Below are 14,998 nucleotides of genomic sequence, written 5' to 3'. Positions count from 1 at the left end.
CACAGAATGTGTAGGGTTCCACATGGGGCTTGATCCCACCACCCCAAGATCACGACCTGAGCCAAAATCAAGAGTCTAATGCTCAACTGAATGAGCTGCCTGAGTATCCCAAATGGTTCTGGTTTTGAATCCCAACCCAGGAGATTTCTGAGTGACTGGAAGCATGTCATTCAATTTCTCCGTGCCTCAGTTTCCTAGTCTGTTAAACAGGTTAATAAAATACTTTCCTTAAAGATGTGCTGTGGAGAGTGAATCAATATATGTAAAATGCTCAGAGCAATGTCTAACACATTCTAAATACTCACTAGAAATATCCATGTATGGGGGGGCTTTGAAGTATGCATAGGAGTTTGTCAGGCGGAAAGAGGAGAGAACTGCACATCTCAAGTTAAAGTAATTGTGGGGCTAAAGGCAAACATTTAGCTACCCAAGCTAAGGCATAAGAAATCACTAGTGGGTTAGTGGCAGGACAGAGTACAGTTTGGAAGGAAGGAGTTGCTTGTAGTTTGGCAGACAGAAGAGGTCAAGGTCCTCAGGTCTAAGAGGAGAAACCTGAGTTTGGAGAATGTGGCTCCCTGGTTAGTGGCCAGCTCCCAGCCGCCAACCCAGCAGCTCAGAGGAGTTCGCGACTCCGCCCCCACCAATCCCAGCCAATGAGCAAGCCCTGAGCCGCGTCTCGTTGCCAGGCAACCGAGTTGGCCCCTTCCTGGCAGTTAGCCGGCTTTCTCTAACTAGCAGTGGAAACCTGAGCCTCACGCCTGGGCCACCTTAGGGTAGGGGTCTGGTGGCCCCTCTGTGGGCCCCCTTCAGATTTTGTCAGTGGAGTGTTTTTTTGTGGTTTTTTTCGTTCGTATTTTATTTTTGTCTGTAGGAAAGATATCTCCTTACAAAGAAAGGAAAGCTCCTGAAAGTCTGTAACTTTCTAAAAACTTATGTAATTCCGGACTTGCCTGATTCCATCCCCTCTGGACTTCCTTATCCTGTTTGTGGGAAACCCAGATGACTTGCTTTCCTTACTCCTGGGTCAGAAGCCTATTTGGAATCTGTGTAATTGGCTTTACGAATCAGGAAGAAATTGCTGGAGCCTCTCATACCAGTGGCTGCTGAGGTAGAAGACTCTGGAAAAAGAAAAAACAAAACTTTTGAGGGGCCCAGGCTATGCCTGAAGGATTTCCAAGATGACCAAGATACCAGCCACCAAGAAGATGCAGAGTGCCCCCAACACAGGGGCCCTCTGGCCCTTTTATGCCTCAGAACATCTAACACAGGTAGGTCTTCCCGCTCTGCCGAAACCAATCATGTTTTCAAGACCAAGTGAAATAGGAATTAGCCTTCAGGCCAACAAGGGACAGAGGAAGAGAGGAGTCATGGTGTAATTAAATTGTCGAGACACATCCCTGTTGCTATCAATGGTTGGTTTCTCGTAAAGAATGAAAATGCCAGGCAGAACACTGAGCCGGGCCATCCTATTAGCCAGTAATTCCAAAATGATAGAATAAATCAGCAGTGACACGGTAGAACATCAGAAAAAAATTAAGATGAATTGTAGGTTTGCCATTGCAGAAATTATTTTCAGAGATCCACTGGGCTCGAGGTACGGGCACACCCTCTCTCTTACGGAAAGACTGCAGAGTCAAACTTTCAGTTGTGAAGCCTGAATTTTCTACTCACCAACTACTGAGATAAGACCGGTTGCTTAGCATCCCTGAGCCTTTATTTCCTTGTGTCTACAAAGTGAGACCAGGAACATCAACTAGGCAGAAACAGTGTTAGGACTAAGGAAGCTATGGAAGTTGGTTAGCAGGATTCTAACACTTGATAATGTATATATGTGACATAAAATACTTTTGTTGATCAAACACACACACACACACAACAGAAAAATCATTAATAGGTACTCAAAGACCCCAGTCAAGTGTTTCTGTTTTCAAATGGTCATTCCTGGACAGTTCTGTGTTGGTTAAGTGTGTCTTTGTTATTGTATCCACACACGGTATGTTCCCGCTGACTGGCCAAGGTAGGGGAAAGTGGGAAGGAGGGTCCCAGGCAACCCCAATCCACTGTGGTGTATCTTATGGCTCTTTATGAGTCCTGCCCCATAAAGGAGGGCCTGGGGAGAAGTCAGGGCACAAAGGAGAGCTTAAAAACCACCCTTGGTTCCCCAGTAGTCCAAGGTGTTTCTGAGCGTCTCCCTTCTAAGAATTAACACATCTGTACCCACCCCTCATTTTTCAGCTCTCTTAGTGAGCTCACTCTGCAAGATGCAGTCTTCCTGTTATCTCCTTTCATCTCAAAACGATACACAGAAGTGAGTTCCATCTGGAGCCGTCCCCTCTGGGACTGAACTTCCTTAGCAGTGGGGGAAGAGAATGAGGAGTGAGGTGGGCTTTTTGGAAGCAGGTGGAGCGTGAGAGCATGGGCTGTGGACCCAAACAGCCTGGATCTGAACCCTGGATCTGCCCCTTAGCAGCCCTGTGACCTTGGGCCATCTCCAGAATGTCTCTGCTTCTGTGTTACCACCTGTCAAACAGGGAAATCTCATTGTGCCTTCGCTTGATACATAGCAAACACTCCCTAGAATTCAGTTACATTGTTGTTTCATTCATTCAGCAAACATTTATGGAACCCCTATTATGTGCTAAACACCTGCTCTTGTAACAAATGGGGCTTGATTTTAAAAATTTCATGATCTATAGTGTGTATGTTTGGGAGGTGAAGGATAAGAAATAGATAATGATAATGCAGAGTGAAAAGCATCATTGGGTATTGTGAGAACTCAGAGAACGCTAACTCGTGTGTGTGTGTGTGTGTGTGTGTGTGTGTGAGAGAGAGAGAGAGAGAGAGAGAGAGATTTGAAGAACTAATGTACCCAAGTAAATGCAATAGAGTTTTCCATCCTGGGATAGAGAGATGGAGAAAAGTAGACGAAAGTACAGAGGTTGGAATGGCCATGTATTTCTTGGGAAAAGGGTTGATGGGACTCAGGGAGGTCAAGAGAAGGGAAGGAGGTTTCCAGGGAACTGCTGAATCAACTAAGACTTCAGACAAAAAAGGTTCATTGAAATCCCGCTGCCCTTGCCCCACTTTCTAGGAAATCATAACGACCCTAGGGAGTCACTGGCTCACATCTGAATTATCATGCTTTTAGAAATTGCAACTTTTTAGAGCTACTGTAAAGCACTGGTTCACCTAAATGAGGCTGACTAGCAAGAGACGAGCCACAAGGAAATGTGTACAAATTAGGATCCACTTCTGGTGTCAAACCAGTAATAACTACAGAGATGTTAAGGCCGATGGTAACAGCTGGCATAGCCTGAGTATTTACCACCTGCTGGATTCTGAGCTAGATCTTCCAGAACCATCTGCAACACTTCAAGGTGAGCTGTTAACCTCCTCACAAGATAGACGGCAACATGAAGGCCCAGAGAGAACAGATCCCTTATCCAAGGACACTGGCCAGCAGGGAATGGACTTGAACTTGGATCTGTCTGTCTCCAGGGTTCCAGTGCTCCCTGCGTCCGCATGTGGATCAAGCAGTGAGAGAGAGGTTAGCCTGCACCACAGGGGGATAGAAAAAGAGGGTCACCGGCCAGTCACTGGCTTCAGATCACCTTCAGGTTTATTGGGGAAGGGAGGCACAGGGAGAGGGCACATAGAGGCCCCCCTCACTCACCCAAGTGAGTGTCCGCTGCAGAGTGATTGAGGAAGGAGTTAGTTTCTCAGAGGAGAAGGGTGAGGCCACATTGGGCTGCATGGGAATCCCACCAACTATGGGTCCACCATGCTCTAGTGCAATGACATGTGGGGGGAATCCCTCCCCAAAGGGTCATGAAGCCCTCTGAAGCTAGGCATTGTCCTTCCAGGAAGGAAGGTGCTACGTCCTAATGTTATAATGGCACCGTCCCTTGCACAGTCTTCCTGTAGTTTTGAAAACCACAAATATGATATTCAAATCCTCTGCTGGAATGTCTTTTGTCCAGCAAACCTTATAGTTCCCCTCACCCCCACATTGGGCTCCCTAATCTTTGAGGGAGTTCCTTTTCCCTTTATTTCCCAAGGAAGCAGAGAGAAGACTAATGGGATTAGCCATGGGGAAGGGCGTGTGTGCAGATTACCAGGGATACATTCTCTTCCTTTAAAGGGGCTAAAAAAAGAGAGGCACTTGGCACCCCCCCCCCACCATGTTCTAGAATGGAAATGCAGAAATGGCATTTGGCAAAAATTCTAAAGCTGTGGAATCCTTTAGACAAGCTCTGTCTCTTGGTGCCTTAAATTTCTACCACGCTGTCATTCAACACCCAGAGAGAAAAGTAGGATCCCTAATTTGGGCAGATCTTGACTCTGCCAGGAGTCCTACTCGGCGCTCTGTTCATATCCTAGCTTAGCGATCTAAAGAGAAGATCCTTCAGCAAACAACGTGAGTTCCAAGCCCAGCTTTGCCACTTGTGGCCTTGAGCAAATAAATGAGGCCCCTGAGCCTCAGTTTGCACATCTGTGAAATGGGTGCATCGCATTTTTATCCAACTTAAGACACCTTCCATTTCAAGATGCGTCATCATCTTTTCGTGCCTCTAAGAAGGAAAACTCTGCTGATTAAACTATAACCTACTTTCAATTATGAGATGTGCCCCAGTTTGAGAGATGCTAAATGCGGAAAGAAAATGTGTATCTTAGAATAGATGAAACAGCTAAAAGTGCTCCCCTGTCGCAGGGTGTCTGGGGATTAGATGAGCTGATATGGGTAAAGCTCTCAGAAAAGAGCCTGGCACAGAGTAAATACTATGAACTATGAGCCATTATGGCTTTGTTGAATCCTCTGGCGGCTCTGTGACAGAGGTGTTCTTCTTAACCCCCTTTAGCACCTGGGTAGACTGAGGCTGAAAGAGGTCCAGGGTCTAGTTCTCTGCCAAGAGGGGAGAAGGGGGCAAATTAAGCAGAATCCCAGGTATAGAGGAGATTGGCCTGAGCATCTCTGCCCCCTCCCCCACTCTCCAGCTCCACCCCTGTCCCGTTCATTGCCCCCCACCCCACCCCTTGATGAGAACAGAACTGCCCAGATAAGATCTCAGGGGTCCAGCCCGGTGTACCGCCAGTTGGGCTGCCTGGAATCAGAAAAGGAGAACGAAGATATTTCAGAAAGAGATCCTCCAACAAGAGAAACCTGGACTCTCAGCATAAGACGTTCCTAGCCGCACAAACATGATATGATTTTCCTCCTTGTCCAGACAGGAGAAATTGTGGCCTGCAGAGGTTAAGTGGCAAGTCACCACCCATCTTTGTTGGAACTGGTCTCAGCTCTGGGTGATTTCTCTGGCCTCTAATCACAGAGGCCACGCCCCCTGCCCTGAATCACTGATTATGCCAGGGGTGGGAGGAATAAAAGCTCCCCAGACCACTCAAGATTCAATTCTGAAAAATGTGGCCAGCTGCACCTTCATTTTTTATACGACTCATGACTTAGGCGAGGGAAATAGCAACCAGTCTTTTTCTTTCTCCAAGGGATTCTTCTGGCTCCGTTGTTAACTGCCCGAGACAATTGCAGAATTCAAGATGCTTTGTTTTGTTGTTTTCTTTCTGCCCTGATGCTTCGAACTGGTAATGCCTGCTTTGGTGAATCTTGCTGTGTCTAATTGCAGGTCCATGTGACAGTGAGTTCCCCTCCATGATAAATTGCTGGGAAGGTGCATGTTCATTACCTCCTGACACAGGAAGAGCGATAGGCACTTTCTTTATGCTGGACAAAATGAAGCAAGCTCTTTGTCTTGGCTCCAAAGAGGCAGCTGCTCTGCATGGCAGGGTGGGGGAGGTAGAAGAAACACATCAAAGAACCTAATGGATGTGATATAAAGTTAGTGACTAGGGAGGAGTCCTGCCTTTGAGGTCCTGGAAAGGGGGGTTCAAATCCCCTCTTTGACAGTCTCTACTAGGTCGCTCTGTGAAGTGGGTCCAATTATAATCGGGTCTACTGCATCGATGTTTGGAAAGATTCAATAAAACGACACATGTGAGATACTGAGCATAATATCAAGACACAGTTAACACTCCCTCACACACACACAGCCGCAGCTCACTGGCCAGTAAGTGATGGCAGTAGTTATTACCAGTGCTCCTTGTTCTCGGACCAGACAGGAGTGTCTCTGTCACCACTTGGGAGACGTGTCAGCCCAGACATGAAGTCTGGAGGAGGCTGTGTGTTAACTGCAAAGTCACACAGTGCGGCGCATCATTAGTGAGGCTAAGTCCCAGCTTAAGGGGGGAAGGGAAGAAGGGGATCAGGGTTATTTTTTAGAACTGGCCTGAGAGTAGATGTGCATGAACGGGGGGGGTGCTGTTAACTGGAGGAGAAGGGTCATTCTGGTGGCAGAAATGTTTGCCTCAGTTAAAAACCCGAGTTGTAGAAAGGGGAGGGTGCCCCTATCATAATTTGAGTTTCTTGGATTTAATTCTCAGCCCATGCTTGAATCCCATGAAGACCCAGAAGGAAATGAAAAAAAGGGGGAAAACTCTGTGTATCAATTGGGATCATTTTGTAAAGCAGTGACATAAACAAATATGAATTTATTTTCCTCATATAAGAAATCTGGAGGTGAATGCCTGCTAGTTTTGGTTCTGAAGCTTGCTCATTTAGAAACAGGCAGGTCTTTTCCCCTCATGGTCATAGAATCGCTGCCCCAGCTCCAGGCATCACATTCCTATCCCAGCACAAAGAGAAGAAGGATAGTGTGAGCTATGTTTGTCCCTTTCATGAGGCAAACAAAGGCCTTCCAGGAACTTTCCTATTTCCTCTTGTGTTTCATTTGCCAGAATAGCGTTGCCTGCCTTTTCCTACCGCAAGAATGCAGTGTGCCTAGCGTGAGTGTGGAAAGCAAGGGCAAAGGAGAAACGAAAGTATGAGAAATAGGTATTGGATGGAGTAATCAGCAGTGACTATGAATCCCAAATGATTTTCCTAAAGCTCAGATATTGGGTGTCCCAAGCAACCCAGTGACTGTGGGGTTCTGGGGTCAGGGGAAGGTAGAAGCCCTCAGTGGAATCATTCAGTCCTTCAGGGAATATTTGTATATGACAACCATGGTGCTAGGTGTTGGGGATAGAGAAGTGAAAAAAGACAATCACATGGGACACCCTTCTGGAAACTCTGAAAAAATATGTAGAGGGATAACAGGAAGAGAGAGAGCGGTGACAGTGCAATGTGCAATGTGTGCCAAGGCGGCACACATTTGTGGGGGAGGGAAGCTTAAAGAAACTCGGGTTATATACAAGGCTTTGCACAACTATGGAATGAGCCCTGCCCTCGACACCCCTTCAGCAATCTCACAGCCTCCAAATACTCAGCCGTGAGCTGTGAAATTCAGAAGCTGCAGTATCCATGCGGGGTTCGGTGGCAAGTGAGCACTTACAGAAAATCTGACAGAAGCCAATTAAACCTTTATTGGACTGAATAAATCAACATATTTTTCTCGGAGATCTTTCTGACAGCTAAATTCAAAATCATGATGGTCGGTAATGGGACACCTTCTATCACGAGATGGTGGCGTTTTTCCTTTCTAAATTCCTGTGTTCAAATTCTCCTGAGAAAATGTCTTGCAGGGCTCAATTTTGATCGAATGCCTTTCTGCCTAAATTGGAATTTATGCAATCAGTAGTTTCATTTAATAACTCGAAAATTAGCCATGTCTGGCGACCAGCTTGCAAGCCTGGAAATGCCTCGGGGTTTCTGGGTTTCACAAAGGGAGAAGATTGTACTGCTGGGATGGGTTCAGTGTTGACAGGGCTTCAAAGAGTCCATGGTGGGCTGTAGCTCAGTGGTAGAAAAGACAGGGACTAATGCTCCAGAAACCTGTGTTCGGATCTTGCCGGATGTCCCCTTGAGGGCAAGATCATCTCCAGTAGAGAACCATGACAGTGAGGGACTACTAGTGTCCTCAACACCTTGCCCCAAGTTGAATGCTTCTCTGATGGGGAGATATTTCCCATTGCAATAAATGATGCCATTGTGTACCCAACTGTTCAGGCAGAAACCCAAACTTCCTCTTTGACCCCTCCTTCCCCAACAGCCCTTAGGTCCAGCCAGCTGCCTCAGGGCAGGTGTTCTGCAGGACTCTGGTTCCTTCCCCAAGGTCACTGTCTGGTCCAGCCCACCACTGTCTGTAGCCCGGCCTATTCCACCGGCCCCTGACTGCCCTCATTACCTTCAATTTGACCTTCTTCCAACCCATTCTCTTTCAGTGCAAGTAGGATATGGTCATTCCTCTGAATAGAACAATCAAATGGCCCTCCATTGCCCTCAAAATGAAGATTAATGTCTTTAACGAGGTTTAAAAGGCTCTGCAGGACCGGGTCCCTGCCAACTCTGCCTGCCTCGTCTCTCATTACTTGCCTCCGACTAGGACGCCAAGGTAGTTTCTGAATATGTCATGCTCTCTGTCTTCTTCCTCCTCCCGAAACATCCCCTGCCCTTGTTCCTCTGGGTTTCCATGGCAAGATGTTTCCAGAGCTCTGGACAGTGGTGGGAGAGGTATGGCCAGCTTCCAATCCCAGCTCTCCCACTACCTGGTCAGATCATTTAACCTCCTTTGCCTTCTTCATGTTTATCTGCAGGAGCAGGAAATTGAACCTCACAGTTTTGGGGTTCCCATCCTGCCATGAGACTCTGGAGAGCAAATGATGACTATCACTTGCTGAGTATCTGTGGTGCATCAGGTGCCTTGCATACACTGTTAAAATACACCCATGCCACGGGCAGGTGCATTTATTACCCCTATTTGCAGAGATAAGGAAACTGAGGTGTAGAAAGGTGACTTCCTTTGAGACGCCCAGAAAGTAGACGGTGGAGGCAGGATTTGAACCCAGGACCGATTCACTAGACAGACCCAGTGCCCTTAAGATAAGCCTGTCGACTGCAGTAACAATGGGCAGTAAGTAGATAAACAGCTCTCGGAAAGGGGCACCTGTCGGTTTGATTTTTAAAGCGTATATTCCCGAGTATCTGGCGCGAAAAAGGAGAGTGCCAGTTTTAGCTGGAGGCAATGCAAGCAAGAATGTGACGGTGCCTGTGACCACAGACAAGGACATTTGCATTTGCTTGAGCTCTTGCTAAAATATGCCAGTGAGCTTTTCTGGAAGAGAAATACAGCTAAGGATGGAGTGGGGGGAACCCTGGATGTGGCTTAGACTCATCTTTCTAAATAATGCTCATTTCAATGAAGATTTATAAATCACTTCTAATTAAAGCCGCATTTCTAAGAAAGGCATATTTTGATCCCGGGTCAGTATGCTGCCAAGACCTGCTAGATAAAACAGAATGGAAGGCAGGCCCAGCTAATGAGCAACGAGGTTCTAGTTTGTATGTGGCTAAGATGTTAATAAGCGTAAGCAGCTTAATTGGGTTGAATAATTTGGGCAAATATCTAGTTAAATGGATTCAGTTTGAATCCAAGCTCTGACCCACTGAATTTTTTATTTTCTACCAAAAAAAAAAAAAAAACAACCTCTGCATCATAATTGCCTGTTGATTTGTTCAACCCTACCCCTAAACTTGGAGCTTTTTGAGGGAAAGGACCGTGCCTTGCTCACAATTCTATCCCCAGAGCCTAGTGCGATGCCTGGCAATGGGTAGAAGATCACTTTTCTTTAGCGTCTGTTCTCAAGATCAAGAATAATCCCAGGTACCAGGTACATCCCTCAGAGAACTATAAATCCATCCGGACCAGGGCCACAAATGTTTTACTCACAAGTCATCCGCAGCATGTGCTGGGTGCGCCATAAATACAGATACCATTCTGGTACTTGCTAGGTGTGTGACTTTGGACAAGTTATGCTCTGGTGCCTCAGTTTCCTTGTCTCGCATGTGGAAGTTGTAACAGTCCCTGTTTTGCAGGGTTGTTGGGAACATCAACTGATGATGCTCAGAAAAGCCCCTGGCTATGAGTAAGCCCCTTGCCCCTGTAGTAAGTGCTCCTTATTTAGTGCTCCTTATTATATAGCACTGTAGTAAGTGCTCCTTAAATGCTGTCTTTTCATATTCCCGCTTGAGGATCAAAGCCATGGGCTCCCAAATATCAAGCATTAAAACATTTAAATACTGACATTTCCAAAGACGATGACTCTCATGCTGCTCATTTTTATGCATTCAGAAAAAGGCAGCCCAAAGAGTAACAGGACAAAAATGTTGCATTTCCGAGAGCCCTTGAAGAAAATGCCCAAAAGGCAATTAACGCGTGACTTGCCTGTGTTGTTATGGCTTATTAGCTCATCCCATCCTCTGCGAATCATATTGCTTCTTTGATATTTTTAGACCTTTTAAAAGAGGCCTTTCAAAACTCAGGAAGCCAAGCTTGTGGATAGGTACCAAGGAATGTGAGCTATGAATCTGGCATCTTCATAGAGATGGAAATGGAATGGAAAAATGGCAGACATGGGGAACATTCTCTGCGGGAGCCACGGGAACTGCCATAGGCAGCCTGAAGCCTTCTGTAGCCTTAACTAGCTCTCCTCACCTTCTCCCTCCCTGCCTCAAACCAACAAATCATCCCCCTTGTCCCCCTTTTCTGTAGCTCCAAGGTCTGCAATTTAAATGATCTCAATAAAGGGCAATTCTTGAGTTTCCTTGGCTTAGTACACAAACTCATGTCTTAGCATGATTGCCTTGGAACCGGGGCCATGAATTACCCAGGCTTCTAAGGCTTGGTTCTGCTGCCATTTGCCTGCTCTGTGACCCTGGACTATCTGCTTCACCTCTCTGATGCTGCATTTTCTCAAATGTGATTCAATCTTGTGAAGATTCAAGATAATATCCCTAAAGACTGGGTCCAGTGGGGAAGGATGATTGCCCACCATTTGCATTGACATGGATGGAACTGGAGGGGATTATGCTAAGTAAAGTAAGTCAAGCAGAGAAAGACAATTATCAGATGGTTTCACTCATATGTAGAACACAGCAATAACATGGAGGACCACAGGGAAAGGGAGGGAAATCTGAGGGGGGAGAAATCAGAGAGGGAGAGGAACCATGAGAGACTATGGACCCGGGGAAACAATCTGAGGGTTTCAGAGGGGAGGGAGTGGGAGGAAGGGTTAACAGGGTGATGGGTGTGGAGGAGGGCACGTGCTGTGATGAGCACTGGGTGTTATATGTAACTAGTGAATCACTGAGCACTGCATCAAAAACTAATGATGTACTAGACAGTCGCTAACTGAACATAATAATAATAATAATTTAAAAAGACTGGGTCCAGAATGATAACTGAGATTGATTTATGATGAATACCATTCCACATTTTGGTGCTTTAAGTACATCCAACCACCCCCAAGTGCTGTTGTGTGTAATGCCGATTTTTTGTGTATAAAATTTTTTGTGTGTAATGAGAGTTTTGTTTTGGTGTTTTTGTTTTTGTGGGGAGGGATTTTTTTGGTCAAGGAAAAATGGTATCACATTGAGAAAGAATTCAATCTCCTCATGAATTGCCATTCTTTCAAGGTTGTGCTGGGGATAGCCAAATGAAGTATACTTTTGTATCCTCCATGGGGTTAAAAACGGTATGATGTTTTAAAATTAAGTAAGTGGCACATGGTGTAGTCGTGATGATGATATTAGAAGTAACTGTTATGATTGGTTAACTACTTCCTATGTCCCACGTGCCCTGCCAAATTCTTCAGTGAATTATCCAATTCCAACCACTCGACAGTGCCAAAAGCTGGGCACTACTTACCCCATTTTGCAGGTGAGCAAACTGATACATAACTTGACCAGATTCCCAAGCTAGTTGGTGGCCCCTCTGCCTTTCGGACCCAACTTGGGTCAGACTACAAAGTCCCCATCCCTAACCATGATGTATTACTTTGCAGAGTCAAGCCTGGCCATCCACGGGGGCTATGGGTTGAGGGCAATTATGTCCCTACTCTCAGAAGAGGAACATGAAGAAGGAAAACCACCTCCTTGGAGGGGCTTTGGGGAAGGAGAAGGAATACTAACGGCATCTCATAGGCTATTCTCTTCTAGCTTGTCCTTACCGGCCAAGGTCAAAGTTCAGGGGGATTTCAAAGATACTCTAGTCACCCCAGAAGTCACTGAACTCAGCAGCTGACAAACATTGCACAGGACTCTCATTTCTTTCCAGCCCACTGCCCCAAATCTCACCAAGTCTCCATCCCACCTTCTGTAATACCAGCATTACGAAAGCCCTGTCCATTGAATGAAGCCTGGGATCCAATCAAAACAAGAATTTTATTTATTTATTTATTTTTTGGGGTGCCTCCCCAACTACCTTCAGTGATTTTTAGCAGGGGAAGCTTTTCTCCAGCCCCAGCATAAAGATGATGTATCCGGTGCCCTTCCTGCTTGCCCTTGGGTGGTACCAGCCTCACGGTCTCTCCCAAGTCACAAGACACAGTCACGATTCACAAATTACAAGCATTGATTCTCGGTACTAATATATTAAGCAACACTTCCACCTTCCTTCAAGGAGAAGAATGTGCTGTTAAGGACACCTACCTGCGGGGTGCCTGTGTGGCTCAGTTGTTAAGCGTCTGCCTTCAGCTCAGGTCATGATCCCCAGGTCCTGGGATCAAGCCCCACATCAGGCTCCCTGCTCAACAGGAAGCCTGCTTCTCCCTCTCCCACTCCCCCACCTGTGTTCCCTCTCTCACTGTGTCTCTCTCTGTCAAATAAATAAAACCTATTTAAAAAAAAAAAAAAAAAAAAAAGAACACCTACCTGTTAAGGACAGCTTAGGACGGCTTCCCGCAGGCCACTTGCCACGAGGGAGGGCAGTGTGGGGCAATACTCTTTCCTTCACCCACAGAGGAGCTCCTGCTCCCCTTAGCTTTCTGTGTCAGCTGGAAGGGAAAATAGGGAGCCCAGGAAAGTTCTCAGTGGTACCGCCATAAAAGATCTGTATTCTTGTAGGGCCTAGCAAAGGTCTGAAGCTAGCTCTTTTCTCCTATAGGCACCTCTGCTGGTCCTTTGGAAGTTCTTTACAGCGGCCTCCCAAATAATTCCAGCTCTCTACACATTGTCTATCAGATGCACATCCCGCAGATTCTGGTTTACCAGTAGTCCGCTCCACCCAGACTCCCAACCTTGGTGTCTCCCGGGCTTCTGATAGGAGTCACAGTGGGCAAAACCCTAGGTTAATATTCCTGCCTGGGGTGTCCCTTCTGGTGCCCAGGATTTACACCCGCTTGACACACCATCGAAGACAAACACCACTTCCTAACCCAGCACCAGCCCCAGGAGCACCCCCCGAGCCTGCCTCTGTCCTCTGGATTTGCCCAGAGAGGGTCTGGGACCAGCTCAGCAGTGCCCCAGCTGCTGGGATCACACTTCAAACTCGTGAGCAGGCCCACCAAAGCCTCTCTGTTATTCCCTCTGAAGTGAAGGACAAAGCTTCCTCCTCCCTTTGGGGTCAGGATTCAAAGCATCCCAGCAGGTGTGGTTGAAGAAATCCCTCCAGAAACCCCTTTCTCTCTTTCCATTCTCTGTTTTTTACATTCTCAAAGTGGATAAGGATCAAGGGATCCATTCTCCTACAGCCACCTTGGAGATGCCGTCAAGGTGGTCTCTCTCCCTTCATTTGGAGTGTGACTCCTGTGGCATCTTACGTCCTCAGTCTACACCATCCTACCTGTTGGCCCATCTTGCTTGCTATCCTGCTACCCACTGAAGGTTCACGATGCGCCAGATGATTTACAAACACTATCTTGAGGCCTTCTGACAGCCCCGTGAGGGAGGTGCTACCTCCTCCATTTTACAGGTCCAGACGACACTCAGTCCCAAAAGGTGACTCGGGTGACAGAGAAGCCGAGACTCCAACCCAGGCCAGCCTGGCTCCGAAGTCCCATCTCGTCCTCTCTGCTCCGTGCCCAAGGCTGCTAATATTCGCTGGGACGGGGACCCGGCTTCACCCTTAAGTCTCCACATTCAGTTCCAGGCCCGGCTTCCACAGCCACAATCTTCTTGTCGCCGAAGCCTTTCTGAGCTCGTCAGAAGTCACAGGAGCATCCTGGGGGAGAACGTCACACTGTCCACAGAAGTCACCTAAATGCAGCCGTCTCGTGGTTACTCACAAAACAAAGTGTCCTTTTTCTTCCTTTTTGATATTGGAACATGGTCCTACTGCAAACTGACTTGAAAGGAAGCCGGACTCTATTGTTCCTTGTCTGCCTGTGAAGGATGATCGCTACTCCTGGCTCCTAAAGGACCTGAATGTAATACAAGGGTAGGGCCCTTAATGAAGGGGCGGGGAGGCTGGTCAGAGGTCAGACACCCGCCCCTGGAAGCAGCCAGCCCCAATTCAGGGAGAATCAAAACCAGCCACTCCCCAGAAAGCAGTTTTGATTTCACTGAAGTTCTGGAAGCTGTTTCTTCCTCTCCCCCTCTCCCTCCCTCCCTCTCTGGCCTTTGTATCCTAACTTCAGCAATATCTGTTAGCTCTTCCTGTGCTTCCTTTGAGCTTTGTTAATTCTTATAACAATTTCACGTGTTTAAAAAAAGAGAAAAGGGGCACCTGGGTGGCTCAGTTGATTAAGCCGCTGCCTTCAGCTCAGGTCATGATCCCAGAGTCCTGGGATGGAGCCCCGCATCCGGCTCTCTGCTCAGCAGGGAGCCTGCTTCTCTCTCTGTCTCGGCCTGCTTGTGTGCACTCTCTCTCTCTCTCTCTCACGAATAAATAAGTAAAATCTTTGGGAAAAAAAGAGAGAGAGAGAGAGGGAAAGAAAGCCCCAGACAGCCTGGCCTCATGGACACCAGGGGGAGGCGGCATTTCAGACCAACCGCTGAGCCATCCAGTCCCACTCAGGGTTTCATTAATGCTCTTTTCATCTCCCCTGGATTGTAATGGAGCCTCTTCTGTAATTGTGTACTCCAGGTAAATAGATCGTTGGGTAAGATTGATAGCAGGGTGGCCCGAGTAACATTTTACACCAGAAGCAGAAGAGTACGAGGGTGTCTCCAGCTGTAAATGACAAGACCACAATTCATGCCATGTCATTTAAGGGT

General features: G+C 47.0%; 1 protein-coding gene across 3 annotated transcripts in view; it reads left to right on the top strand.

The window, feature by feature from the left end:
- The first annotated feature begins 977 nt into the window (after positions 1-977).
- CCDC60 (coiled-coil domain containing 60) overlaps positions 978-14,998 on the top strand; it is a 168,901-nt gene continuing 154,880 nt past the window's right edge. For all 3 annotated transcript variants that reach the window (XM_059140267.1, XM_059140266.1, XM_059140265.1), the window contains exon 1: positions 978-1,268. In XM_059140267.1, the coding sequence (XP_058996250.1) occupies positions 1,179-1,268 (90 nt within the window). In that variant the 5' untranslated portion in view covers positions 978-1,178. The remainder of the gene's footprint in view (positions 1,269-14,998) is intronic.

The sequence above is a fragment of the Mustela lutreola genome, chromosome 11 (assembly GCF_030435805.1).
Source record: "Mustela lutreola isolate mMusLut2 chromosome 11, mMusLut2.pri, whole genome shotgun sequence".
NCBI classification, from domain to species: Eukaryota; Metazoa; Chordata; class Mammalia; order Carnivora; family Mustelidae; genus Mustela; species Mustela lutreola.
The sequence above is the reverse complement of the archived record's forward strand: the minus strand, read 5'-3'. Positions and strand labels throughout refer to the sequence as shown.